The following is a 26,841-nucleotide window of genomic DNA, read 5'->3' on the forward strand; positions in this document are numbered from 1 at the left end:
ATGAGACACATGCCTTCCTATTTATGTCTGGATCTACTTCGTTATGAGGCAACAACATAGAGTGAGTAAGCTGATGAATTAAAACGTCTACTGAATTCTAGTCTCATTACTTTTTTATCTGACAAAGGAGCTTGCACTCGAAAGCGCACGCCTTGAATAAATCTTTGTTGGTCTTAAAGGTGCTACTGGACTCTGATTTTATTGTGCTACTTCAGACCAACACGGCTACTCATTTGAATCTGACTTTTTCTGAGGACAGAGACAAAGCAAGACATGTGATTAGGCTGCATAACACATACTCTCTTGTGAATGCAAAGTGGTTACATTTTAATTCTTGCATATGAGGTTTATGTATGTGGGTTGATGAGTTCTATTAGATAATAACTGTATTCATAGGGGTTACTTCTGTTAATGTCCAGATTTGTTTTATATTACATTAGGGAATTCTGAACTTGAGGTCATTTTCTAGAAAAGGGATTCCCCATTGAATGTTTCTGTCTCCTGGAAGGAGGCAACTTGTTTGACTTTTCAGTTTGTCTTCTCAGTTGTTGACATAACTTAAATTGATCTGGTAGACTTTTAAAATGTTAACATTAAATCATTAAAGTCTAATCTATACTGTCCTGTATTCCTGATTGTGGACAGTGAAGTGAAGATTGATGTTTAACTCATTAGTCCCTGCATTTTTGTTGGATCAAAGTTTATAACCAGAAAGAAAACTCATTAGAGACAATTTGCAACTCAGGTAGCCTCATGTTTATGACTGGTGTACTTGCTAGAGGAATATTAAATAACTTTCTGCTGCATAAAATTAGGAAACAAGATTCAATTTTATATTTTATAAACCGGGTATAATTTCTGTGCAGTTTTTAGTTACATGTTATACTCATCATTGTGAGAGAACTGCTATGACTTATTTTGTACAGGTGAGAATACTAAATCAAGAAAGATTTGCTCATGCACTTCCAAGTTTTGGATGTTGTTCACTGAACACCATCTTGTATCATAACTTTCAGTTTGCATGTGGGATTTTAGTTTGTTTTCCTAGGGCCTAGAAATTTTGCTATTTTCTTTTCTCATACTGGGCCACAAATACCAGTGAAAGGATGACTGATGAGTTCAGTTTATTTTATTACATTCTTATATTGATTTTTCCTTAGGAGATTCAAAGGCCATACGCGGTCTGGGCCCCGTATATCTGAGGGACTGCCTGTTGCCCTATGCCTCCCCCCCGCAGGGCCTTATGCTCTGCGGGGGCAAACCTTTTGGTCATTCCTGGCCCCAGAAAAGCGTGCCTGGCCTCTACCAGGGCCAGGGCCTTTTTGGTCCTGGCTTTGACCTGGTGGAATGAGCTCCCGGAAGAGCTGCGGGTACTGTGGGAGCTATCGGCTTTCCACAGGGCCTGCAAAACGGAGCTCTTCCGCCAGGTCTATGGGTGAGGCCAGGCAGCCAGGCCGATCAGCACCCTCCCCACAGAAGTGGTGGCAGCGAATTCCATCAGTGACCTCTCCCTTCATCTTTCTTTTCTTTTTCTCTTTTAGGGGTTGATTAAATTGCGACAAGATTTTCCACCGGGTCTTTTTGACATCTTGCTGTTTTTTATATAGAGGTTATTTTATTGTCTATGGGTTTTATTGGGGTTTTAATGTATTGTAACCTGCCGCAAGCCGTCAGGGAGTGGCGGGAAATAAATCAAACAAATAAATAAATACATTATACTCTTTCTTCCATTTGACCTCTCACAACAGCCCTCTGAGGTAGACTGGCTGAAAGTGTGTGATGGCCCAGATCACTCAGTGATTTTCCTGACAGATTGGGTAGGGTGATGAACCTGAGTCTCCCTGTTCCAAGTCCAGTACTCTAGTCCAGCAGTCCCCAACCTTCATCTGGTCGGGGACCGCCTCCGGGGGTGGGGGAGAGCCAGCGGCCCGGCTGCTGCAGTTGCTCAAAAACGCGCATGCGCGGAACTGCCGCACATGCGCGTTTTGGCCGCCAGGGGCGCAAACGCGCATGCGCGGCAGTTCCATGCGTGCGTGTTAGCGTTGCTGGCGTGCCGGCTGCCATGCCGGCCTCTTTCCCCCCCTTTCGCTGCAGGGGGGGAGGCAGGCGCGGCCACTGGCGGCCCGGTATGATGGCCTTTGCGATCCGGTACCGGGCCGCGGACCGGGGGTTGGGTACCCCTGCTCTAGTCACTACATCATACCCATGGTAGGTTCTTACTTTTTTTGAAGAAATTGAATGTCTTTAGAAATGCAGAGATATTTTTCAGTCTGTAATTTCTCTGTGGCCCTTGAGTTCTTTAGAACAGTGGTCCCCAACCTTTTTATCACCGGGGACCACTCAACGCTGGGGACCACTCACTGGGGACCACTCAACGCCTTTTACTGAGGCCAGGTGGGGGGGTAGTTTACTCCTCTACTCTCAACCACTGCCCTAACGCTCTCTGATCGCTATGGTAATGTTTAAACATCCCTTCAAAATAAGATACAGACACGCCACAACAATGAAGTGTGTTGTAAAGGGCTGGGGGGGGGATGAAGTAAAGGGCTGGGCGGGGGGGAGAAGGCGTCCTTCAGGGCCCACCTCCAATTAGTTGAAGGACCACATGTGGTCCGCAGCCCACAGGTTGGGGATCGCTACTTTAGAGCACAAAGGCTTATCTGAGAAGTATAAGTTTAAACAATGAGTTTAAGTGCTAATATCCAGCCAGTTGCTAGAAACTTGAGATTCACCAGGATACTGATGTATGGTTATTGTAATACCTGCTTCTGATTATCAGTTGTTTATTTCTGGAAATAGTGGCTTCTTAATGGACCAAGCCCTATGAAGAAAGGCTGAGGAATATAGGAATGTTCAGCCTAGAGAAGAGGTTAAGAGGAGACATGATTGCTCTCTATGTATTTGAAAGGTTGTCCCTTGGAGGAGGACAGGAAATGGTTGGCAGTAGAGGATAGGACACACAGTAATGGCTAGATAACAGGAAACGTTTTTCACAGTCAGTTCAGCAGAGGAATAGGCTGCCTAGACTAACAGTCTAGGTTGCAGCTGGACAGATACTCACCACAGGTGTTTTAGGCTGACCCTGCACTGAGCTGGGGGTTGGACTAGAAAGCCTGCATGGCCCCTTCCAACCCTATGATTCTAGAACCAAGAAGCCCAGTAGAATCAGTGTCAAAGTAGAAAATCCCAGCTAAAGTGGCAAGCCCAATATGGAGAATCCTAGTCAAACCTATTTAAACAAGGGTCACTGCTGCAAGTCCAACAGTACCAGTGGAAGCCAGGCTGATGTAGCTAACCCAACAGATCCAGTGTTGAACCGAAGAATCTAAACCAAACAGCCCTTGTAAGACACTGAAACATCCTTCCCTGAAATGGAGCTGAGCTGCAGGCCTACTTTTTGTTCTCTTTGCTCACAGAGCCATGAACGGCTGTGAGAGAATTATCATGATTGGACAAACAATTTTAGTCCTCCCCCCTGATGTCTGATCCCATGCCAGGGAGAGCTGCTTTCCATCTCTTTACCATTGCCTGGAAATCCAGCAAAATTGAAGAAAAAGAGGTCAGGGGGCCTTAAAATGCCTTGGATATTTCTGGAATGTTTAGGGACCTGTTTGCCAGTACTTAAAAAAAAAAAGCCTGTATATCCCCCTGGATACCTGAATATGTCTGAAAATACAGATAATGTAGTTTTTAAATATATATTTGGACCAAATTCACATCCTAACCAGGATATGTTTTCTTATATTTTGTGAGGCCATGGAGAGAAGTTTTTCTTCCACTGTTCATAGAAAATTGTAAAAGGAAATTCATCTCTTTTGGGGAGAGGTGACTTAACTGCTGTAAATAAAATATTTTTTCATAGTTTTATGAAAAACTAGATTTATTATCCTTGAAGTACTGTAAGGCAGCGGTCCCCTACCTTTTTCAGGCTGGGGACGGGGGGGGGGGAGAGGCCAGCGCCCGCAAATGCATGGGTGCAGCAGGTCCTGCAATCGCCTGCCCGCCAATAGCCGTACCTCCCCCTCGCAGCGCGGCGCTTGCTGCGCTGGGTGGCAGCTGATCACTCCTGGTGCCGCACACACCGTGGGGGAGGGATAGGGAGGTGCGCCTGCTGGTGCTCCGGCGCCTCCCTCCCCATACCGAGGCCTGCACAAGTTATGCCCCTCCCCACATATATGCTGTTTCTGGCACTGAGATACAACAGTAAAGTAAGCATGACAGCAACCTTCCAGGCTTTTACGGTGAGGCTGATGCTTTCATATTTTCAGTCTGAAAAGTTATTGTCACTAGCTTGGTAAAGGGGGAGAGGTTACTAAGCCAGTGCCACATGTGACCCTGACTTCTATTTCTTAAAAACAGGAACAGTGGCTCTGTCTTGCATTCCTGAATTTGTTGATGTTAGATACATTAACATAATGTGAGGAAAGAGACCAGTTCATTTCTGCTAATTGGAGAATGTGGTCCCAGCTGAATTCAAAAAGGCAGCTGTGCTACTCCTACTTGGGTTCTTTCCCCCCTTTGCAACTTCTCTCGATGCAGATGAGGTTCCATAGTATGGCATGACAGATCAAATTCTACATCATTTGAAGGAGTTGCAAAAACACACTCATGTGACTCATTTATTTAGAAAAATTGCATCAGAGGTCTGCTTGAGGTAGTTCATCAAGTAAAAACCCATATGAATTATCAAAAATAATATTAGAATTATGATTAAAACATGCCAGGGCATAGAAATATCATAAAACTATATTCAGCAGTCCAAAATAATATCCATAAAACAGTCCTTGGGCTAGAAGTAGACAGCTAAAAACTTCTTGGTCAAAATCTTGGGAAAAGGACGTTTACCCTGACCCCTAAAGGGCAGTAAAATAAATGATAGGTGAGGTTCAGATATCAGAGATGCAAGACCTCCAAAAGTCAAGCACCACCACTGAGAAAGCCGGTCTCTGGTTGCTAGGTGCCTTAATTCTTCCAGAAGAGGATTATGACTGGTTGGCTGGATGTACACATTATGGATTGGCATGGTTCACCCCTTCAGTACTCCGTGATGTGCTGAATCACAGAGGAGGTATTCTCAGTACTCAAATATATTTGTTCCTTGGAGGTACTTCAGTGGTACTTAAGAAATATGGGCTTCTGTGGTATTTTAACTTTGCTTTACTGAAAACTGTGAACCCAGGGAAAGATGAGTTATTAATTGTGTGTGCTGCTTCATGTTATAGATATCAGATACACTGTATGTGGACTCTTTCCCTTTTCTGGTTGTGTAAACTGAACTTGCTCCAAACAGATTTTAAATCTTTAGTTCTTTGTTGACCTTCATTAGAGGGCTTACTGGTGCAAGCATGTCAATCATACTTTCCAGAGGGTGCTCAAGAACCTGAGAAAGGTGAATTATTATAAACTAGATTTAAAGCTCATTGTATGGCGTAATACAATGGGCACTAGCAGGCTTTGCAGGGTGGCGGAGCACCGTGCAGCTTTCCGGGGGGCCCCCTTCACCCTCCGGGGCTGCCACAATGAGCGGTCTTTGGGGGGGAAGGAGCAGGGTGTTCCCTGCCTCTGTCCAGGGCCCCCCCAGGCGGCAGTGGGGAAATCACAGGCTGGCGCGAAGGGTTCTCTCCCTCCCTCCCTCCGCGGGACCCAGGCTGAGTTTGTCGCAGCCGCGACAGCCCTTACCGCAGTATGTGGGTGGCAGGTAAGTGACCGTGCAGCAACCGATGCAGGCATCCCGGGGGTTGACGGGCCCTTCTTCAGCCCCAGCAGCAGCGGGGTGGCTCATAGCTGCAGTGGGGGGGGGTAGCAGTTTAGCATGGCAACGTGCAGCTCAGGGAGTGAGGGCCGGTGACATTCCCCTGTGGTGGGGTTCCCTCGGTGGTTGGGCGCCGTGGGCTGCGGTCGCGGTGGGCCCGTCCTGTGGTGGGGGAGCGGCTTTGGGGCAGCCTTGGCAGCGGAGCATGGAGAGCGGTGGCTAGGCAGGCAATGGCGGCGGCCAGGCGAAGTCGGGCGGTGTCGGGGAGTGGGTGGGTCAGGAGGCGAGAAGCGCCTCACGACTCGTCAGGCTGGGGCCAACAGGCCTATCACCAGCCATGCTGTGCATGGCTGGCAATTGGGGCCTTGGCGTCAGACTGACAACCGGAGGGCCCTATCACCAGGTGCTTCGCTTGTCATTCTGGCGGGAAGGGGCCAATGGGCGCCCTTCCCCATCCCGGACAGAGCCCTCCGCCAGGGCCCTTACTGTTTTATTTATACCGCTTCCACGGAGATTAAGATAATAATAAAATACATAATAAAGTAAGCTCAAACTAGAATTGGGGCTTCTTAGAACTGGGTAACTTGTAAAGCCTTTATGATGCCTCCAGACTGCCACTTACTGTAATTACTCAGTGTGTTGCTCCTGTTTGATTCATGATGAATAAATCACTCACACCATCAGTGATGATTACTACTTGCCCTAGTTTTGCCTCAGATTCACTTGCTCCATAGGAAAAAAAAATAAAAGCAGTATTACATTACTAGGACAGCTAGCTGTTTGGATTATTGAGCCATAATTGGAGCATATTCTCACAGAAGAAGCAGCTAGAAAAATGTTTTTGATGTACTTTGAGTCCACTAATGACTTGGCTGCTGGGCAGGAGATTCTTCTTTGGTCTTGTGTACAGGGCTTCAAACCTGCAGAAGTACCAAGTGTCTCTTATTTGAATGGGCTGAAATGGTAACAGACTTTCTGGCAACCAAGTTACTTCAAATGTACTTTTAACTTTGGTTGATTACTACATTGTGCTAGAATGCAATCTCTAATGCAGAAAAGCAATATTCTTTATGCAAGGATATTTTGGAGAAATGGTCATTGGTCACAAGCAGATGCTTGCTAACGAGATGTTGCAGTTAAGATTTTACTCTAATTCTATTCTGTGATGTGCACTACAAGGATTTACAATCCTTTGAAGACTTACATCTTCAGCTCACTTTGGCTCGTGCTGTAGTTTCACTGGGGAGCTGCAATTCTTACTTATTTAAGGCTTTCCTAAACCTGATATGCCATAAAGATAAAGGTATCCCCTCTGCAAGCACCGGGTCATGACTGACCCTTGGGGTGACGCCCTCTAGCGTTTTCATGGCAGACTCAATATGGGGTGGTTTGCCAGTGCCTTCCCCATGATATGCCATAGCCATATATTAATACTGAAGATCAGTGATTTCTAAACTTTTTGGGGCAGCTACCCATGGCTCCTGGACCACATCCCTAATGCCCCCCCCCCGGCCAAACACTCACCTCCTTCTTGGTATTAGGTCTACTGTACATTCAAAACATACTATATTGCCAACACTTCTTTTTTGGTTGTTGTGCAGCGGCTATATGTTAGTCTGGAAAAAATATATAGAAGTTCTTTGTAAAAGTCATTTAAAAAATCCACTTCTGGTCCCCATTGGGGAGAGAAAGAAGCAAGCAATTGAAAATGGCCAGGAGCAAACAGGATATGGGGGAAGGGTTACCAACCCTGGCTTAAGAAATTCCTTGAGCCTGGGAAGGACAGAGTCTGAAGAGAGGAAGGAACTCAGCAGATATATGATTCCATCCAGTCCACCTTCTGAAGCTCTCGTTTTCTTCTGGAAGCTAAGCAGGGTTGGGAGACCACCAAGGAAATCCAGGGTCATTACTACCCTGAGGCAGGCAAGGGCAAGCCACCTTGGAACATATCTGGCTAGGAAAATTCAGCTGCAGCATTAGGAGTCTTACTGCTGCCCTCCTACTGTCCCCAAATTCACTGCTAAACGGTAAATTGTAATTTACCGCCCTATCTCACATCTAGCATTTCTAGGGAAGGTGGTGGAAAAGGCTGCTGCAGACCGTCAGTGTTCCTGAATGAAGTTTCAGTCCTAGACTCAGCCCAATCAAGCTTCCACCCTGGCTGGAAACAGTGCTGGTAAACTGTCAATTGAAATGTACTGGCCTGGTCTTGTTGATGTGAATACTGTCTGAAAAATAGTATGCTGTTTGGGTTTAAAACTGAGCAGCTGCAAGGCCAGAGCACTGATACACCAGGGTTTATAGCAGGGGTAGTCAAACTGCAGCCCTCCAGATGTCCATGGACTACAATTAACACCGAGCCAAGTATCTGCCTCTCATAACATGCAAATCTCCAAGAGTCATAACCAGGGGTAGTAGTTTCCTGACAGGGGCTCATGGGAATTGTAGTCCATGGGGCCATATAATCCCTTGGGGCCGTATGGCACGTTATAATTTACAATTTCCTAATTTACAGTTTATAATTACTAAATCCGCTACTACTAAAGAAACCATCCCTAGATCCACAGGAACCCACCAACTACTGCCCTGTCTTACATCTAGCATTTCTAGGGAAAGTGGTGGAAAGGGCTGCCATAAACCAACTGTCAGCATTCCTGAATGAAGATCCGGTCTTAAACCCAGCCCAGGCAGGCTTCCAGCCTGGTCATGAGGTTAGAACTAGGGTTGGGTGCTTCGGCACCCGAAGGGGCCGGTTGCACCTGACGCAGCCAGTGCTGCACCGCAGTGTGGGAGGGGAGGTGCGGGCATCAGAGCACCAGTGGGCTCACACACGCAGGCATGGAGCTCCACGTTTGTGTGTGTGTGCCTGCGTCTCCCTTCCATCTCCCCCCTACGGCGCTGGTTGCGTTGGGAGTGATCGGATGGGTGCTATCTAGACTGAGATGGGTAAGCATTGCTTGTGTTGCTTGTCCTCATGGCAGCAATTCACACAGTCGCAACCTCTCAGACACCAGGATATGCAGGACGGCCCTACAATGGTTGATCTCTTTCTTCAGGGTGATAGACAGAGTAAAATTGGAGAGAGGTAATCTCATCACTGCCAACTCCCATGCAGGGTGCATCAGGGAGTGGTTCTCTCCCCAATTTTGTTCAATATCTTTATGTACCCTCTAGCTCAGCTGGTACAGAGGTTTGGACTGAGCTGTCATCAATACACTGTTGACACCCAGCTCTTCCTCCTGATGGATGGCCACCTTGATTCACCCCCAGACTTATTATCCAGATGTCTGGAAGCAGTGTTGGGATGGCTCAAGAAGAGGTATCTGAAAGTCAGTCCTTCAGAGATGATTCAGTAGGAACAGTCCCAGTGAGGAAACACGATTGCCCTGCCTGGATGGAGTGCAACTATCAGTAGTACACTCAGACAGGAACCCAAATGTGACCTTTGACAACTCCCTCTTCCTGCCGGAACAGGTAACAAGAGTAGCATAGCTGGTGTTCTTCCACCTGCACCAAGCTAAGCTACTAGCACCCTACCTGGCCACAGTGATCCAAACAACAGTCACCTCTAGAATAGATTTCATGCTCATCAGACTTCTTTATGGGTCAAAAAAAGTGTTACATTTCTATTTTTTCTCCCTGACTTTGGTTGCTATGATTATGCTTCTGTGGAGCTCTTGGTGGTGTCAATTTGATGTTTTAACAGTAAATTGTAAATTTAAGATAATTCTGTGGGAAAAGAGAGACACTGTTGCAGAAGAAACACGTATCCATGCAGCTTGGTGTAGTGGGTTAGGAGTGCAGACTTCTAATCTGGTGAGCCAGGTTTGATTTCCTGCTCCTCCACATGCTGCAGCTGGGTGACCTTGGGCTTGCTACAGCATTGACTGAGCAGTAATATCAGGGCTCTCTCAACCTCATCTACCTCACAGAGTGTCTGTTGTGGCAGGAGGAAAGGGAAGGTGACTATAAGTCGCTTTGAGGTTCCTTCTGGTAAAGAAAAGCAGCATATAAGAACCAACTCTTCTTCAGACTGTTTAAAACAGTATTGGGGTACTAATATTGCTATTTGAAAGGTTGTCACTTGGAGGAGGGCAGGATACTGTTTCCGTTGGCTGCAGAGGAAAGGACGCGCAGTAATGGGTTTAAACTACAAGTACAACGATATAGGCTAGATATCAGGAAAACATTTTTCACAGTCAGAGTAGTTCAGTAGTGGAATAGGCTGCCTAAGGAGGTGGTGAGCTCCCCCTCACTGGCAGTCTTCAAGCAAAGGTTGGATACACACTTTTCTTGGATGCTTTGGGCTGATCCTGCGTTGAGCAGGGGGTTGGACTAGACGGCCTGTATGGCCCCTTCCAACTCTATGATTCTATTGTCACCAGAATAGGCAAGCAGGATCTGTTACGTCTAAAGATACCACTTAACCCACCTCTGAATTACTTTGAAAGATTTCTGTTTATATTTTATTTGTTTATATTAAAAAAGATTAATATTAGGATATCCCTCCTTTTATTGTTCAAGATAGCCAATAATAATAGTTAAAATATTTGAAATTTAAAACCAAAAATTAGATTCATAGAATCATAGAATCATAGAATAATGGAGTTAGAAGGGACCTCATGGGACATCTAGTCCAACTCCCTGCACTATGCAGGACACTCACATCCCAATCGCTCATCTACTGTCACCTGCCACCCCCTTAAACCTTCACAGAATCAGCCTCTCTGTCAGATGGCTATCTAGCCTCTGTTTAAAAATTTCCAAAGATGGAGAACCCACCACCTCCCGAAGAAGCCTGTTCCACTGAGAAACCGCTCTGTCAGGAACTTCTTCTTTGGAATTAATTTCATCCCATTGGTTCTGGTCCATCCCTCCGGGGCAAGAGAGAACAACTCTGCTCCATCCTCTAGATCTAGTGGTAGATCTGTTGGCAAATAACATCATTCCATGGTCAGACAACCATGCCCTGAAGGCTTGATTGAGGATACCACCTCCTCCCCCTTTGGGTGACGGACATATTTTAGTCAGCCCGCACAGACATATGGATTCCCAGAGTTTCCTGAATGCTCTGTGGGATCCGATGCCCTCTGGCGTCTTGCTAATGGACTTGGTGGAGGACTAGCAGTCCCGCCTTATGGCCGCTATTCACAAAATTGCTCCTAGGCGCCCTCTCCGCCTTCGCCTCAGACAGGCTCCATGGTATACCCAGGAGCTTCGGGAGAGGAAGAGGGAAGTGAGACGGCTTGAGCGAGTGTGGAGGAAGACTCGCAACAAAGCTACAAGAACCTCTCATCGCACGCTTATGAAGGCGTATGAGAATGTGGTGAAAGCGGCGAAACGAGACTTCTACACCGCGGAAATCTCGTCTGCGAGCTCACGCCTGGCACAATTATTTAGAGTAATTCGGTCCCTTACAGCCCTTGAGGAAGGGCGCCAAATGGTAAGGAAATTGGATTTGAGCTGTGCAGCTTTATCAAGGTATTTCGCGGACAAAGTTTGGTTACTCCACCGCGATCTACCTGCCACAGTTGATAGTGAGTGAACTGGAGGCTCTGTGGCCGTCCCAGGAGTTGTTGTTTGATGGCTTTAGGTGGCTCTCTTTAACCGAAGTGGGCAGACTACTAACTTCAGTCAGAGTAACCACTTGACCCTTAGATCCCTGCCCGGTTGCTGAAATCAGACGACCAATGGGTAGGTGGTCCCTTGAGGGAGATTATCAACCTATTATTAACATCTGGAGAGTTCCCTGAGGGACTTAAGGAAACAGTAGTGCATCCTCTGCTGAAGAAAACATCGCTAGACCCGCGGGACCCCGCCAGTTACCGCCCAGTCTCGCATCTTGCGTTGCTAGGAAAGGTGATAGAGCGGGCTGCGGCTGACCAGCTTCTAGCATTTCTGGAGGAAACTTTGGCCCTTGACCCATACCAGTTTGGTTTCCGACCTAGCCATGGGGTGGAGACTGTGCTGGTCGCCTTGATGGATGATATCCGCCGCCAGCTGGACCGAGGTAGTTCCGCCATACTGGTGCTTTTAAATTTGTCAGCCGCATTTGATATGGTTGACCATGAGATATTGGCACATCGCCTCGCCAGAACCGGAATAAGAGGGGCTGCGCTACAATGGCTGGTCTCCTTTCTCCGGAACCGAATGCAGAGGGTTGCAGTGGGGGATGAATTATCAGAACCCTGCGAGCTCTCATGTGGGGTTCCGCAGGGGACGATACTCTCCTCCACATATTTCAACATCTATATGTGCCCTCTAGCCCAGCTGGTCTGGGGCTATGGACTGGGATGTTACCAATATGTGGATGACACCCAGCTCTACTTCCTAATGGAGGGCCCCAAATACAATTGCTAGCTGTTTGGAAGCAGTGGCTGGATGGCTCAGGCAGAGTCGCCTGAAGCTCAACCCCTCCAAAACGGAGGTCCTGTGGCTGGGCAGAAGAGGGCCAGATCAGGAAGCGCGCCTCCCATGCCTGGACAGAGTGCAATAAACACCTGCACCAATAGCCAATAATTTGGGTGTGACCTTTGATGCTTCCCTTTCCATGGAGGCTCAGATCACAAAAGTAGCCCAGGCGGCATTTTTCCATCTTTGCCAAGCCAGACTACTAACGCCCTACGTGTCCTCAGATCACTTAGCCACAGTGATCCATACAACAGTCACCTCCAGACTAGACTACTGTAAATCACTCTATGTGGGCCTGCCCTTGTCTTTGACCTGGAAGTTATAATTGGTACACTATGCGGCTGCTAGGGTCCTCACTAGAACACCTTGGAAGGGCCCGCATTCAGCTGGTACTCCAATATCTGCACTGGTTGCCAATTTGTTTCCGGATCAAGTTCAAGATTTTGGTTTTAACCTTTAAGGCTACACGCGGCCTGGGTCCTGCCTACCTACGGGACCGCTTGGTTGCTTATGCCTCCCTGCAGGGCCCTTCCCTCTGCGGGTGCAAACCTACTGGTGGTTTCTGGCCCTTGGGATGTTTGCCTGGCCTTGACCCGGGGCAGGGCTTTTTCATTCTTGGCCCCAACCTGGTGGAATGAGCTCCCGGAAGAGTGAAGGGCCCTGTTGAAGTTAACAGCTTTCCGCAGGGCCTGCAAGACGGAGCTCTTCTGCCAGGCATATGGTTGAGGCCAGGGCGGGTGGTCCAGACATTAGATCTGGGCTCCCTGGGTTCATCTGAATGATCTGATTGCCTCACTCCCATATTAGCAACCTGATGTCCCTCAGCTAACATGGGGCAGTTTGGGGGGGGGATAGTGGGGTTATTTAGTGCTCGCCTGTTGCCTAACGTTGATAACGTTGATAGTGTGGATTGGTTTTAATGGTTTTAACTATGTTTTTTTTTTGCAATTTTTATCTTGTAAACCGCTGTGAGCCTAAGGTAACGGTGGTATAAAAGTTTAAGAAATAAATAAATATATGGCAGCCTTTTAAATATTTGAAGATAGTTATCAGATCCCCTCTCAGTCGTCTCCTCTCCAGGCTAAACAGACTGAGCTCCCTCACCATCTTTGTTGCCCTCCTCTGGACACGCTTCAGTTTGTCTACATCTCTCTTCAACTGGGGTGCCCAAAACTGAACACAGTACTCCATAGGAGGCCGAACCAGAGCAGAGTAAAGCGGTACCATCACCTTCCATGATCTGGACACGATACTCCGTTTGATACAGCCCAAAATCCCATTTGCCTTTTTACCCACAGAGTCACACTGTTGACTCATGTTCAATTTGTGGTCTACTAAGACTCCTAGATCTTTTTTGCACTTGCTACTGCCAAGACGTCACCCCCATCTTATATTGGTATATTTGTTTTTTCCTACCTAAATGCAGAACTTTACTTTTTCCCCTATTGAACTTAATTTTATACATTTTTTATAATTTTATAATTTTTGCCCACTTCTCGAGCCTATCAAGATCATCCTGTATTAAATAATAAGAAGGTGTATACATACAAGACCTTCCCAACCACCTATATAAAACATGAAATTAAGGAAACTAGTCATGTAACCTTTTTGTTTCTTGAGGAGCATAACCAAATTGTTGCTGATCTAAAATAGAACCATAATTATCACCTAGTGCATGTTTTACAAATGTAGGTACCTCTTCTGTCTGGAAAGCTTCAGTACTATTGGAAATGTGAATCATCAGTTTGTATATCCCTTAATCAGATTTGTCTTGCCATTATACACTCCAGAACATACAAAGAGTCTGGCTTTTCTAAATTTTTAAAGCAGATGACTCTTGTGATAGGTCTCAAATAAAAATAACTTCTGAAGGTTTTTGAGGTCTACTTCTGGGTTAGGACTGAAATCTCTACTGCTTTTTCATTGCCAGTTAGAACATATCACTGTGCCACATCAGCTTTTCTGGTGATGGAGACAAAAGTTGAGGTGTATATCTACTTGCCTTATAGGTATGTAATTTTGGGAAACTATTGTGTCCTGAACGTATGAGTATGTTTTGAATATTCTCTTAAGCTTTGTGGCCTTACTTGGATTTATGATACATTTTGCAGGTTTCCCTGATCATGGACAGTGGAGAAATCCCAGAGTTTTCAAGTCCAGAGGAAGAAACTGCATACTGGAAGGAGCTTTCTTTGAAGTACAAGCAAAGGTACGGACCTGTATGGCAGCTCCATTTTGTAGTGGCATATTATGAATTATGAATTTCTCTTTGATAGAAGTTAATGCACTGGAATTGCTTCCTTTGTGATAATCTTTAAAATGTTGCCCCATGAATTCAGCAGCTGAGAGCCATTTATTTCTAGGGTAGATGTGAGCTCTAGGGTGCAAAGGCTGAATTTTTGTCCAGGAGTGGCCTTGCATTGTTAGAAATCTACTTTTACAAACAATGGGACCCTTTATCGTCTCATGAATGCTGCTACTTGCTACCCTTGGCAAATTCAGTCTCAAACCTCATTGATGGTTTAATACTGTATCTAGTTTATTTTGGCGTGCCTCTTCAAAATTTTGGTTAAAGTGAAGTTTCAATTAACTGTAAGGCTGGCTAATTTTGATGAATAAGGTCATTCCTAGCTTGTGAATTACAGGCGTTATCAGTGACTAAACTGCCATCTGAGTCCCTCCCCCTTTATATTCTGAGTGCAGCCCAGTAAATGCATGATCCGAATTAATTCAGTTTGCTGCTTGAATGCAGAGTATGCCTGATGTGAAGTGCAAGACAAAGGCAGCAGTTATGTGTCACCAGAAAGCACACCCCCTTAGCGACCAGATAGTAGCTTCATTGTTCTGACGTAGTGTACCTTTTGAATAGATTCTGTAGTGCAGTTTGCCAGAGCAGAGCTATTTAAAAAGCAAAAAAGATTAACAGTAGACAAAGTGTACATTGTGGGTTTTTTTTAACAGTTTAATATATTTTAGGACACAAATATTTGCTGCACTCATGTCCAACTGGTTAATATATTGTGAGGTATAAACATTCAAAGCCTAACCACTCTTTCTCTTGAGGGCCAAACATATATATTTAGGGGAAATTTGTGAACAAATCATCTCAGGATCCCCCGTCCAAAAAGTCTGAATAGCAGATTGGGGGGGGGGGTGAATTTTGAGCCTGGGGAAGAGTATATAATTATTTTCATTGTTCAGGTCTCCTCCTTCACCTGGAGCTACTTCTTTTTATCTTTGGACATGGAAATACATAGGTATTGCCATTCTGTTCCTAAAATCTAAATAGGAGACCTGTATGGTTATTATTCTTAACATTTGGAATCTGTTAATTGATTAAAAACTCTACAAAGTTACAACTTACAAAATATATTGAGATTCAGAGATCAACTTTAGGTGTCCAAGAGTTTGGGTACAATCCAGCAAATGTTTGACTTTTCTTTTGAATGATAGTCCTTTATGCTGTATCAGACAGTTTTGCTTGAAATACCCCACAATATCAAAACAAAATTGTCACGTGGCGAGGGGACCTTTACAATAAGAATGAACAGCTGCATGTTATAGAATGAACAAGATGGTGAACTTGTATGTCTCTTTGTTACTTCATGCTTCAAGTTAGTTTCCCCTCATAGCCAGGAGATAATCCTATATAATAAAATGTGCAGGGTACTTCTCACAATGTGCCAGCCCTATGATTGGCCCTTGGTGGTGGTGGGGCTCTCCCCTCCCCGAGGGCTACTCAGAGGAGGTGGCACACTGACAGTCACCACCTCGCTGCCTCGGATTCACCCTTACTGTGACAGGGTCCTCCCCCACTGAGGACCAATCAGAGGCTTTTCTAGCCCTCTGATGGGGGCCACAAGCCCGGCTAAAGCCTATTTTAGAAGTGAGCTGGAATCCACCAACAGCCTACCCCCCCCCCCCCAGCTATCACCACAAGATCCTGGAATGGTTGACGAGAGTGGCACGCCCCATTCGGTGCCTCCTCACACTGGTGGGGAGGAAGTGGCAAGCCGCCTCCCAGCCCATTGCACTAAGAGCTGTCACGTGAGGGGAGGCTTCTTTGCAGCCTCCCAGTTCTGTGTCAGGCTGTAGCCACTAGAAGCCTCCACCCGCCTACCCACAGTGCATGGAGCAACGCAGTCGGGGTGCGGGGGATGCTGGAGGCTTCTGTGCTGCCTCCTGGTCCAGAGTGGTGCTGGAACCACCAGAGCCCCCTGCACTGGCTGCCTCCCCCCGAGGCAAGGGGTTGCGCTGTTAGGGTGGCGTTTCCCCCCCAAAGTGCTCCCATCCAACCTGCAAGGAAGAGCCTGTGGCGGCTGCTGAGATGGCAGCAGGTCTACCTCCAGCTCTTGCCTTGCTGCAACAGGAGCTGGGGAGTGGGGGGAGCAGGCCCTCCTTCCTGCCCGCTCTTAAAGTGGGCTTAACTACTAGTTAACTACAAGTTAGATCCCACTTTTTCAACCTTATCATACCTCCTATATTATCCACTGTTGCATGGTTGAAAAGTAGAAATAGCTCTTGGTACTTATTAGCTTCACACATAGAAAACGAGCTGATTTTTTTTATTCCTCACTTTTTACTACTCAAAGGAGTTGCTTACAATCACATTTCCTACAATCCTTTTCCTACTACCGATACCCTGTGAGATAGGTGGGGCTGAGACAGCTCTGAGAGAACTGCTGTGAAAGAACAGCTCTGAAAGGACTGACTAAGGTCACCCAGCTGGCTGCATATGAAGGAGTGGGGAATCAAATCCGATTATCTAGATTAATCTGCGCTTTTTAACCACTGCACTATGCTGGCTCCTTTTTCTTATTGGGACACAAGGTAGATTACAAATAAGGTATATTCAGTCAAGCAGCAAGCAGATTACAAAGTATGTTAAAAAAACCTCTAAACCTAACAGCAAAAATTCCCAGTAAAACATAGTAATGCAGTGAGGCTAAGCGGATTACAGGTATGGGAAAGACTATGAGTATAGTACAAAATATGATAAAAATTAAGTAACCTTTCACTTCAGATTTCCAGAAAACCAATCTTGGGAATTATAGGTAGACTAGATTTCAAGCCCATTTTATATTGTCATAAAATGGGCGCTAGACAGCTCCCCCCCCCGAGAACGGAGAACGACGTTCTCTCGCCCTGCGGAGCGCCCTCGCTGCCGCGAGGGCGCTCCGGAGGCCGATAGAAGGCCGGCTCCCACCACCCCCACCCTCCCCAAGCGGCGAACGGCGTTCTCTCGGCCTCCGGAGCGCCCTCGCTCCGGCGGCCGGGAGAAGGCAGCGCGGGCGACCGCTCACCTGTCGCTGTGCGGGTGAAGCAGGTAATGGGGAGCCGCGCTTTGCGCGGCTCCCTATTGCCTGCTTCGGACGGGATGGACACTTGGAGGGGCCAATCAGGAGCCGCTTCGCGGCTCCTGATTGGCCCCTCCGAGTTTTTATCCCGGACCGGTCCCGCCCTAACTCCTCCCCACTACCCCTTAGTCTTTTATTCAGTCCGTGGCGCCCGTGGCGCCACGGGCTGTGTACAGATGTTAATGGCACAAAGGGTATAGTGGAGCCTTGAGACATGCTGTGGTACAGAACAGCTGTCTTGTCAGCACCATGTTTTTAGGGCTGCCTGACAGGAAGTGGAAGTAGTATACTGTAGTAATTTCATCTCTCAACCCCACCTACTGACTAAGTAGATTATTGTGATAATAAAGAGTATAAAAATCAGCGGACAGGTTCAGGAGAACCTATGATCATACATGATTGGAAAAATTCTGTATTGGCCTTCTACCAGAGATGTCTATAGGATAAGGCAGTGGTCCCCAACCTGCGGGCCGCGGCCTGGTGCCGGGCCGCAAAGGCCATGGCGCCGGGCCGCGGCTCCCTCTCCCCGCCCCCCCCCCCCCCGCAGTAAAAAACTTCCCAGGCCGCAAGCTTGTGGCCCGGGAAGCTACTTACTGCGGGAGGGCGGGGAGGGAATCAGGGCCAGGCCGTGCCCGCTCGGCCCGATCCGCGGGCGCGGCCCGATCCGTGGGTGCGGCCGGGCGCGGCTCGCGGGCACGGCCCGATCCGCGGGCGCGGCCCAAAGCATGGGCGTGTCCCGCGCGGGCGCGGTCCCTGCGGGCGCGACCCAATGCCCTGCCGGTCCCCAGCCTAATAAAGGTTGGGGACCACTGGGATAAGGTACAATAATCATATAGCATACTTTTCCAGGGAAGAGCACTGATACTAAGTTTTCATGATAATCTACATAATGCTTTCCGAGGGTAGAATAGTGTGGTTAATGACCACAAGTAAAGTCAGTAGGGTAGGAACTTGGCTGGTCTGTAGTAACATCCTTTGCACAGTTTCCAGGAGGCACGCGAAGAGCTGGCTGAGTTCCAGGAAGGTAGCAGGGAACTGGAAGCAGAATTGGAAGCACAGCTGGTACAAGCCGAACAGAGGAACCGTGACTTGCAAGCAGACAACCAAAGACTGAAGCAGGAAGTGGAAACATTAAAGGTAATGGCGCTGGTGAGAATATATATATAGTGTGGACATATGTTCCAGGATTAGTTAATTGTGAACTATCCTGCCTGCAGTGTTTTCTACAGATTTCACAACCTGATCTTTTGAATGTACTATATTCAGTACAAACATCGACTAGTTAATATTTTAAACTTCTTTTGGTTCTCCTTTACTGATTAAGTACCCTTCTATTCTCTGGTTATGGAGCTGTAAGACTGAGGGTAGAATGTATTGATTTCTGTTATGCTGCCATGATAAACTGTGCATTGTTCAGTAGTTTGCTGTTGCAAATCAGACATCTCAAGACAATGAAAGATTTGTCCACAAATTTTCTGAGAATTTAAAAAAATTGCAACTGTATGATTCAGCCCAATGCTAGATATTGGGGGGGGGGGTGTAAATAGATGTTTGAGGAGTAAGTACTCTCAAAGTGGAATTTAATGCAGTTCAGATGCCAAACATACATTTCATAAGCTTTTATGCGTAGTTATGGATATGGATTGAGCTCTATGATCAGTGTTGACAAGATTCTTGGGGTTGTAGAATGTACCACCTGGAAACTAGGTCCATGGTCCTAGCTGTTAAAATCACACCAGGAAAAGTTAAGGGCATATCTTACCAAAATTACTGATTCCTTCTGTAGAAGCCAAGTTATTGTAGCAGTTCTCAGTAGAAGCATCAATTTTTCCACATGTGAAAAAGGGAGGAAGGGGTTCCCTTTAGCCATTGGAAGGGGAAAACGAACTTAATGGAATCTGCATGGTGAAAAATCTGATTTACTTAACCTAGTAGCCAAGTTTGAGGTTGTTGATAGCTTGTTAAGTGACCACTGCCCACTGAGACTAACACTTAAAACTACTGGCAGTAAAATCTTGAAACCAGTTTCTGAATTAGCAGGTTTACCATGTTCTAGGAGACTCAAATGGTCTGATCAGCTTCAATCCAAATTCTCCCAATTTTTTGCAAACCCAGAAACAGAATCTTTGAGGCATGCTATCCTTCAGTCAGATAATGATGCTATCCAAATCTGGGAAGCTATTACTACTCTCCTAAAGCCGTTTCTTGTTAATAACAGACCAATCAAACTTTCACCATATCCAAATAATGGTTGGTTTGACCAAGAGTGTAAAACTCTCAAAAAATATATAACCCACACCATGAGGAAAGCAAGGAGAAATACTAATGAGTTCTGGATGCCCCAACTTTTGTATTTAAGATCACAATACAAAAAATTAATTAAACAAAAAAAGCTCGAACATGCCAAATCCTTATGGAAAGAATTAGATCGGGCGGTTTCTGAGAAAAATGACTCACGTTTTTGGGCACTAGTCTCCAATAGTTTAAACACCTGGTCCCATCATCTGGAGGCTCAAATACCAGCTAAAGATTGGGCCCTGCATTTTAGCAAGGTCTTTGGAGCCCATTTGGCTTCACCCCCAACAGCCATGTCACATTTACAACATATCCCTCCTGATCTAACAGATCTCCCAGTTTGGCACACAGTTTCAGAGGCTGAAATCAAAGGCCTGATCTCCTCATTGACATCTGGTAAGTCCCCAGGGGAAGATCTGATCCCTACAGATCTTTATAAAGCCTTTCCATCATGGTGGTCTCCTATATTAGCAAAAACCTTCTCGCAAATTAACAATACAGGCCAAATCCCCCCTGGATGGAAACTTAGCATTGTTGTGCCCATTTACAAAAAAGGGGACAAATCAGCTCCAAATAACTATAGGCCTATTAGTTTGCTAGACATAGCAGCAAAACTGTACAGTAAGTACTTACTGATTAAGCTGGAGGAATGGGCAGATGAAAATCATATTTTATACCCACATCAAGCTGGATTCAGAAAGGGCTTTAGTACTATTGACCAATGTCAGATACTTCAGCAACTGGTCTATTCAGGGATAAATGGCCCTAAGAAAGTGTTGTACGTTGCATTCGTTGACTTGGCCGCAGCTTTTGATTCTATAGACAGGCAGCGCCTATGGCAAAAATTAGCAGACTTGAACATTGATAGGCGGCTCCTATTTCTGCTGCGGGAGTTGCACTTTGACACTTATGCTCAAATTAGAGTGGGAATTTCTGGCTCCCTAACCAACAAAATTCCAACATGCAAGGGCGTCAAGCAGGGATGTGTGTTGGCTCCCCTGCTGTTTAATTTATACATTAACAACATTGCAGAAAGACTCTCTGGCCCACAATTTGTTCCTCCCATACTAGGAGGTCAAAAAATATCTATTTTACTTTATGCAGATGACATGGCCCTAATTTCCCTCACAAAAATTGGGATGCAAAGACTACTACAACAACTTGGTGCTTATTGTAAAGAAGAAGGTCTTAAAATAAATTACGATAAGACAAAAGTAATGGTCTTTAGAAAAAGGGCCAAAAAGTTCTCTTGGAGCATATCTGGAAATTCTGTTAGCCAGTGCAACTCATTTAAATATCTGGGTATCACATTTAGTGAGAGGCTGAATTGGAAACTTCATCTGGACACCATTAGAGCCTCTGCAACACGCCTAGTGGGCACTATTCTGAAGTTTTATTATACAACAGGAGGCTTCCTCATCGATCCAGCCCTCAAATTATACAAGTGCAAGGTTATCCCCCATCTTTTGTATGGAGTAGAGGTCTGGGGATGGAAGGAAAACTTCATACCTAGGCTAGAATCTGTTCAAAATATATTCTTAAGGCGAATTCTAGCCCTACCTAGGGGAACTCCGGCTGTTTTGATGAGGGCAGAAACAGGTCTGCCTTCTCTTAGTGCCCGAGTACATTTGGCAATTTTAAAACAGTGGAAAAACCTCAGGTTAGCCAACTTAAACAAATTTAGTCATCAGTCCTTTAATATAATGTTATCTAAGGATCCAGCACGGCATTGCCTTATTAATAGCCTTATTGCACGCTACTCCATCCCCGATGACCTCCTAAATCCTTCAGCTAATAACTCTCACCTTAGAGACTGGATCTTCAAAAGTGATGCCCAGTTAGACAGAATGCAAATTTTGGAAATTAAGACAGCAACATGGTTTAAGCGGTTTAAATATGACCATCGTAGATCCTCTTATCTAATGAAAATCAGTAACCATAATCTCAGAGTAGCTTTTACATCACTTCGATTCGAAACGATGCCTACAGAGGTACTGGCGGGTCGATTTAGCTGTACGCCAAAAAACCAGCGTTTCTGTATTTGTGGTGCACAAGCTCTGGAGGATTTACCCCACTACATCTTTGACTGCTTACTTTATGCCCAACCCAGAGCCAAATTCCTCAATGAGACCTTACGGGGTTCTAACCTTCACTCCGTCGCTGAAAAGATAATCTATCTTTTATCTGACCAGGTTGATGATGTAACATATAAAACCGCCCTATTTGCCTTGGCTGCAAGGAAAATAAGGGCCAATGTTACAACCACTAAGGCAGCCTCTTAACACTCTTGCACTTTGTATGCTGTTTCAGTTTTTTGGTCTTAAATTTTATATTTTTATACAGTTCCTTTTTTCTATTTTACTGTTTGTAAATTTGTATTTTATATTTTGTAAAGGCCTATGGCTATATACAAATAAATGTATCTTATCTTATCTTATCTTATCTAGTAGATGAATTAATTTCTAACCACTATACTGCAATATTCAAATAAATGGAGCTTTTAAAGACAATAATGGAATTATGAGAATCTGGGAAGAAGTTAGACTGGGTTTAGAAATTAGCTTTTTGTTATTTATTTATTTATTTATTTATTTTATATTATATTTATATTTTATGATGACGATTTCTCCTTTATTTTTTAATACCACAGTGTAGTCCATTTTAATAAAATTATGAGAAACTGAAGAGGTTTGGATTAGGTTTAATGGAAGCAATTATTAGAAAATTGTGTTATTAATTACAACCCCTGAAGGATTAAGTTTTGGATCTGGATTCTAAAGTCAAAGAAAATTTCTTAAGTCCTGCATTAGCTGGTCAGGTAAAAAGTCCGTGTGTTCTTAAGAGCCTTATTAGTGTAAAAAGGAGATGGCGTTGTTGCCAGGAGTGCTTTCTTCCATCATGTCTGATTTAGAGACTGTTCATATATTACCTGTAGCCCGGGACATGTTTAAAAACAACACAGCAAATAATGCAGAATGCTCATTTTCCTACAAAATCTAAGGCAGTGGTCCCCAACCTTTCCGAGGCTGGGGACCGGCAGGGCATCGGGCCGCGCCCCCGCGGACCGCGCCCGTGCGGGCCACGCCCGCGGATCGGGCCGCGCCCGCGGGCCGCGCCCACGGATCGGGCCGCGCCCGCGGGCCGCGCCCACGCCGCGCCCGCGGATCGGGCCGCACCCGAGCCGCGCCCGCGAGCCGCGCCCGGGCCGCGCCCACGGGCCGCGCCCGCGGATCGGGCCGAGCGGGCGTGGCCCGCACAGGCGCGGCCCGGCCCTGATTCCCTCTCCCCGCCTCCCGCAGTAAGAAGCTTCCCGGGCCGCAAGCTTGCGACCTGGGAAGTTTTTTACTGCGGGGGCGGGGCGGGGAGAGGGAGCCGCGGCCCGGTGCCATGGCCTTTGCGGCCCGGCACCGGGCCGCGGCCCGCAGGTTGGGGACCACTGATCTAAGGCATAAAGCATAATTTGGAAGTGGTTATTAGGAGTGTGCATTAATTTTTTTTTGTTCAAGTATATATTTTTTTCGTTCAAGTATACTTGGTCAGCTGCACTCCTCACAGTAATTTCTGTTTTCAGTTCTCACATTCAGTGTGAGCCACTCATTTTTTGGCCCATTTCCAGACACTTCTGTTGCCACTGTACTGTGGAATGGATTGGCAGAGGTGCTGTGGAAAGCACCAACATAGCTGGCTTTTCTTAAGACTTTTGTAAGGTGGTTCTCCTTTAGTGGGGCTGAAGTCATCCAGGTAGTTAGGTCATGCCTCGGCTTACTCAGGTAGGGCAAATTGTAATGCACATTTTTTCCAAGCCTGCTTGAGTGTCCATTAAGTCAGTGGTCCCCAACCCGCGGGCCGCAAAGGCAATGGCGCCGGGCCGCAGCTCCCTCTCCCCGCCCCCCCGCAGTAAAAAACTTCCCAGGCCGCAAACTTGCGGCCCGGGAAGCTTCTTACTGCGGGAGGGGGGGAGAGGGAATCAGGGCCGCACCCGCGCATCGTGCATGCGTGGCCGAAATCGTGCATGCGCGGCACTTTTGCGCATGCACGCGTGCGTGCAAGTGCCACGCATGCGTGATTCGGCCGCGCATGACGCATGTGCACGGCCGCACTTCTGCGATACGCGCCCGCTTGCACGGCATGTGCAGGCGGGCAGTTGCCCTGCTGGTCCTCAGCCTCAAAAAGGTTGGGGACCAATGCATTAAGTGAATTCTGTAGTCTGATTTCCCCTACTGCTCAGGTTCTTAGGCTCTGCTCTTAGATTAGTTAAAAACACAAATAAATATATATTTTTTAAATTTAGGTTTAGCTTACTTAGCCAGCAACTGTTGAATGTAATGGAGATGAGGTAGTAGCTACAAAGAGCCTTCCCACCAAGGCGCGGGAGCAAAGACCTGGAGATTCTATTCAACTGCAGAGACCCCCAAGGAGCAGACCGGAGCTCCAGTCCTGGACACGTCCAAGGAATCAGCTCCCAAGAATAGTTCCAGCCTTCCCCCTGTCATTGCCTGCAAAGCAAGCCAAAAGAACAAGAAGACTGGATCCAAAAAGAAGGGTTGAACTGCAGTGTGCTGTGGTGGCTCCTCTTCCACCACTAATATGGAGAAACTGACAAAGAAGAGGAAGGGGGCAGATGGGAGCTGTGGAGGGTACTTGGAGCCATATAGGGCCACAGATCAAGTCTTCTGTCCTAGGAGGGACAGGGGCCCTGATCCTTTTGGTCCTTGGGCCAAAAGGCAAGTAGCGGCTATCAATGCTGTCCTGGGCCAGGACAGAGAACATTTCGTATCTAATAATGTGCACATCAGGCACTTTCTTAAAGGGGCTAAGCAGTTGGACCTTCCTGTCCCGCAGAGATTCTCCACATGGAGCTTGTTGATTGTCCTCACGGCTCTTATAAAATGTCCCTTTGAGCCCCTTAAATAGACAGAAAAGTTCTTGTCATGGAAGGTGGCATTCCTGATTGCTATTGCTTTGGCCAGGCACCTGTCAGAGTTTGCAGTGTTATCATCCAGGAAAGAATTGTGCAGCTTTCAAAGGATGCAGTCACCTTGAGGACAGACCTTAGCTTCATCCCCAAGGTCAACTTACGTATTCACCTGGAACAACCAGTGGACTTGCCATCATACTATCCCAGGGCATAACGTCTTGATGAAAAAGTGCAGCACAAACTTGATGTCCGTAGGACACTCCAAATTTATCTTCACAGAACAGCACCCTTCTGGTGCTTGGGTGCATTGTTCATTTCACACAACCCTCAGAACCTGGGCAGAACGGTTTCATCTGCAACCTTAACTTTCTGGGTCAAGCAATGTATACTTAGGGTATATGAGGCCGAGGGTAAGATTCCACCCTGAGGATCACCGCACATTTCACAAGAGCGGCTACTTCTTCTGCGGCCTTCTTCATCAGGGCCCCAGTGGCAGAGATTTGTAAAGTGACTACATCATTCCCGTTCGTGAAGCATTACCAAATCGGCCAGGTGGCTTTGGCAGAAGCTTCCTTTGGGCGCAGAGTACTGCAACAGGCAGAATGGGACTGATGGGACTCTTTCCCAGTCTGGCATGAGCTTTGGTACAGCTAACTGCTTGAATGACTTAGGCCTCACTGAAGGAGAACTAAACTTGGGACCTTACCAGAAGGTTTCTTCTCTTCAGTGGGGCAAAGTCATCCCTTCCCACCCAAGCTAGGACGTCACAGAAGAGGATACGGGATGTTCACTTGGACAAGCTATTCTTGATGATGGATGTGACTATAACTACACAGCAGGGCTTGGACAAGACTGGAGAGGTCACACAGTGGTCACTCAAAAGGCTTGGCAAACAATTTGCATTACAATTTGCCCTACCTGAATGAGCAGAGGTGTGCCATAACTATCTGGACTTCGCCTCACTGAAGAAAGGTCCAATGTTTTGTTTTGTTTTTTAGCTGACATTTTAATAAAGGGCAGTTTGTTAATACTGAAATATTTTGCTAGTAGTTGACTAATGTAATTTTGCTTTCCTTGGAGAGCTATACAGCTGGAGATGAGATGATAGGTTGAAAGAAAATGCAGTCTGTTACTTTTTCTCTTAAAAAAAACCTGAGCCATGTGGAGTGCTATTTTGTCTGCCCTGATGGTTTCAATAGCCACTAAATGTATCTGTATGTATGATGTTAATTTGGCTGAAGTAGTGTAAAGGAAGGCAGGAATATCTTTAAACTGCTTGATGTGTTTTCATAGGGGCAATTTCAAATTATCGTTATACTTTCAGGAGAAGCTTGAGCATCAATATGCACAGAGCTACAAGCAAGTGTCCTTGTTGGAGGATGACCTGAGTCAGACCCGGGCAATTAAAGACCAGTTGCATAAATATGTGAGAGAACTTGAGCAAGCCAATGATGACCTTGAGCGCGCCAAGAGGTAATGGCCTTAATGTTGGTGGCAACTGGAGAATCTGTTTTATGCCTGAGGCCTTGGCTTTCCTAGATGCTACCATGCTACTCAGAGGGTGTTTCTGGCAGCTTCTAAAACACTCTCTATGCTGCAAACAATGAATTGGTATTCATTTAGTTACCTCATAGCTCTGCAGGAAATATAAACACAGTTTGTTGTTGTTTCCACAAAATAAGTGTTAAAGGAAAGGTAAGATCTTGCCATAGTGGTGCATGCTCTGGGGACAATTAGATTAGACTATTGTGGTAAACTCTTAATTGAAGAGCCTTGAAAACTGTTTGGCAGTTGATACAGAATGCTGTATTCAGAGCATTGACTGTGGTGAGTTGTAGGGACCATATCATTCCAGTCCTGTTCAATCTTCACTGGTTCCAGGTTTGCTTCTTCGCTTCAAGGTTGCTGGTATTGACAGTTAAAGCATATCTGGCTTGGGCCCAGCATTTTTAAGGATTGGGTATTCCCATATAAACCTACTTGACACCTCTACTTATCTGCAGAGGATCTGCTTTGGGTGGCTCACCATCTGAGGCTACATGGGTGGCAACCCAAACCAAGGACCTTCGCGGTTATGGTGGCATAATTTTGGAGTCCCTTCCTAGAAA

General features: G+C 46.2%; 1 protein-coding gene across 4 annotated transcripts in view; it reads left to right on the forward strand.

Moving 5' to 3' along the window:
* NDEL1 (nudE neurodevelopment protein 1 like 1) overlaps positions 1–26,841 on the forward strand; it is a 41,944-nt gene that overhangs the window by 3,252 nt on the left and 11,851 nt on the right. For all 4 annotated transcript variants that reach the window (XM_077327479.1, XM_077327482.1, XM_077327480.1 and 1 more), the window contains exons 2-4: positions 14,275–14,372; positions 18,504–18,657; positions 26,058–26,206. In XM_077327479.1, the coding sequence (XP_077183594.1) occupies positions 14,287–14,372; positions 18,504–18,657; positions 26,058–26,206 (389 nt within the window). In that variant the 5' untranslated portion in view covers positions 14,275–14,286. The remainder of the gene's footprint in view (positions 1–14,274; positions 14,373–18,503; positions 18,658–26,057; positions 26,207–26,841) is intronic.

Source organism: Paroedura picta, chromosome 3, assembly GCF_049243985.1.
Source record: "Paroedura picta isolate Pp20150507F chromosome 3, Ppicta_v3.0, whole genome shotgun sequence".
NCBI classification, from domain to species: domain Eukaryota; kingdom Metazoa; phylum Chordata; class Lepidosauria; order Squamata; family Gekkonidae; genus Paroedura; species Paroedura picta.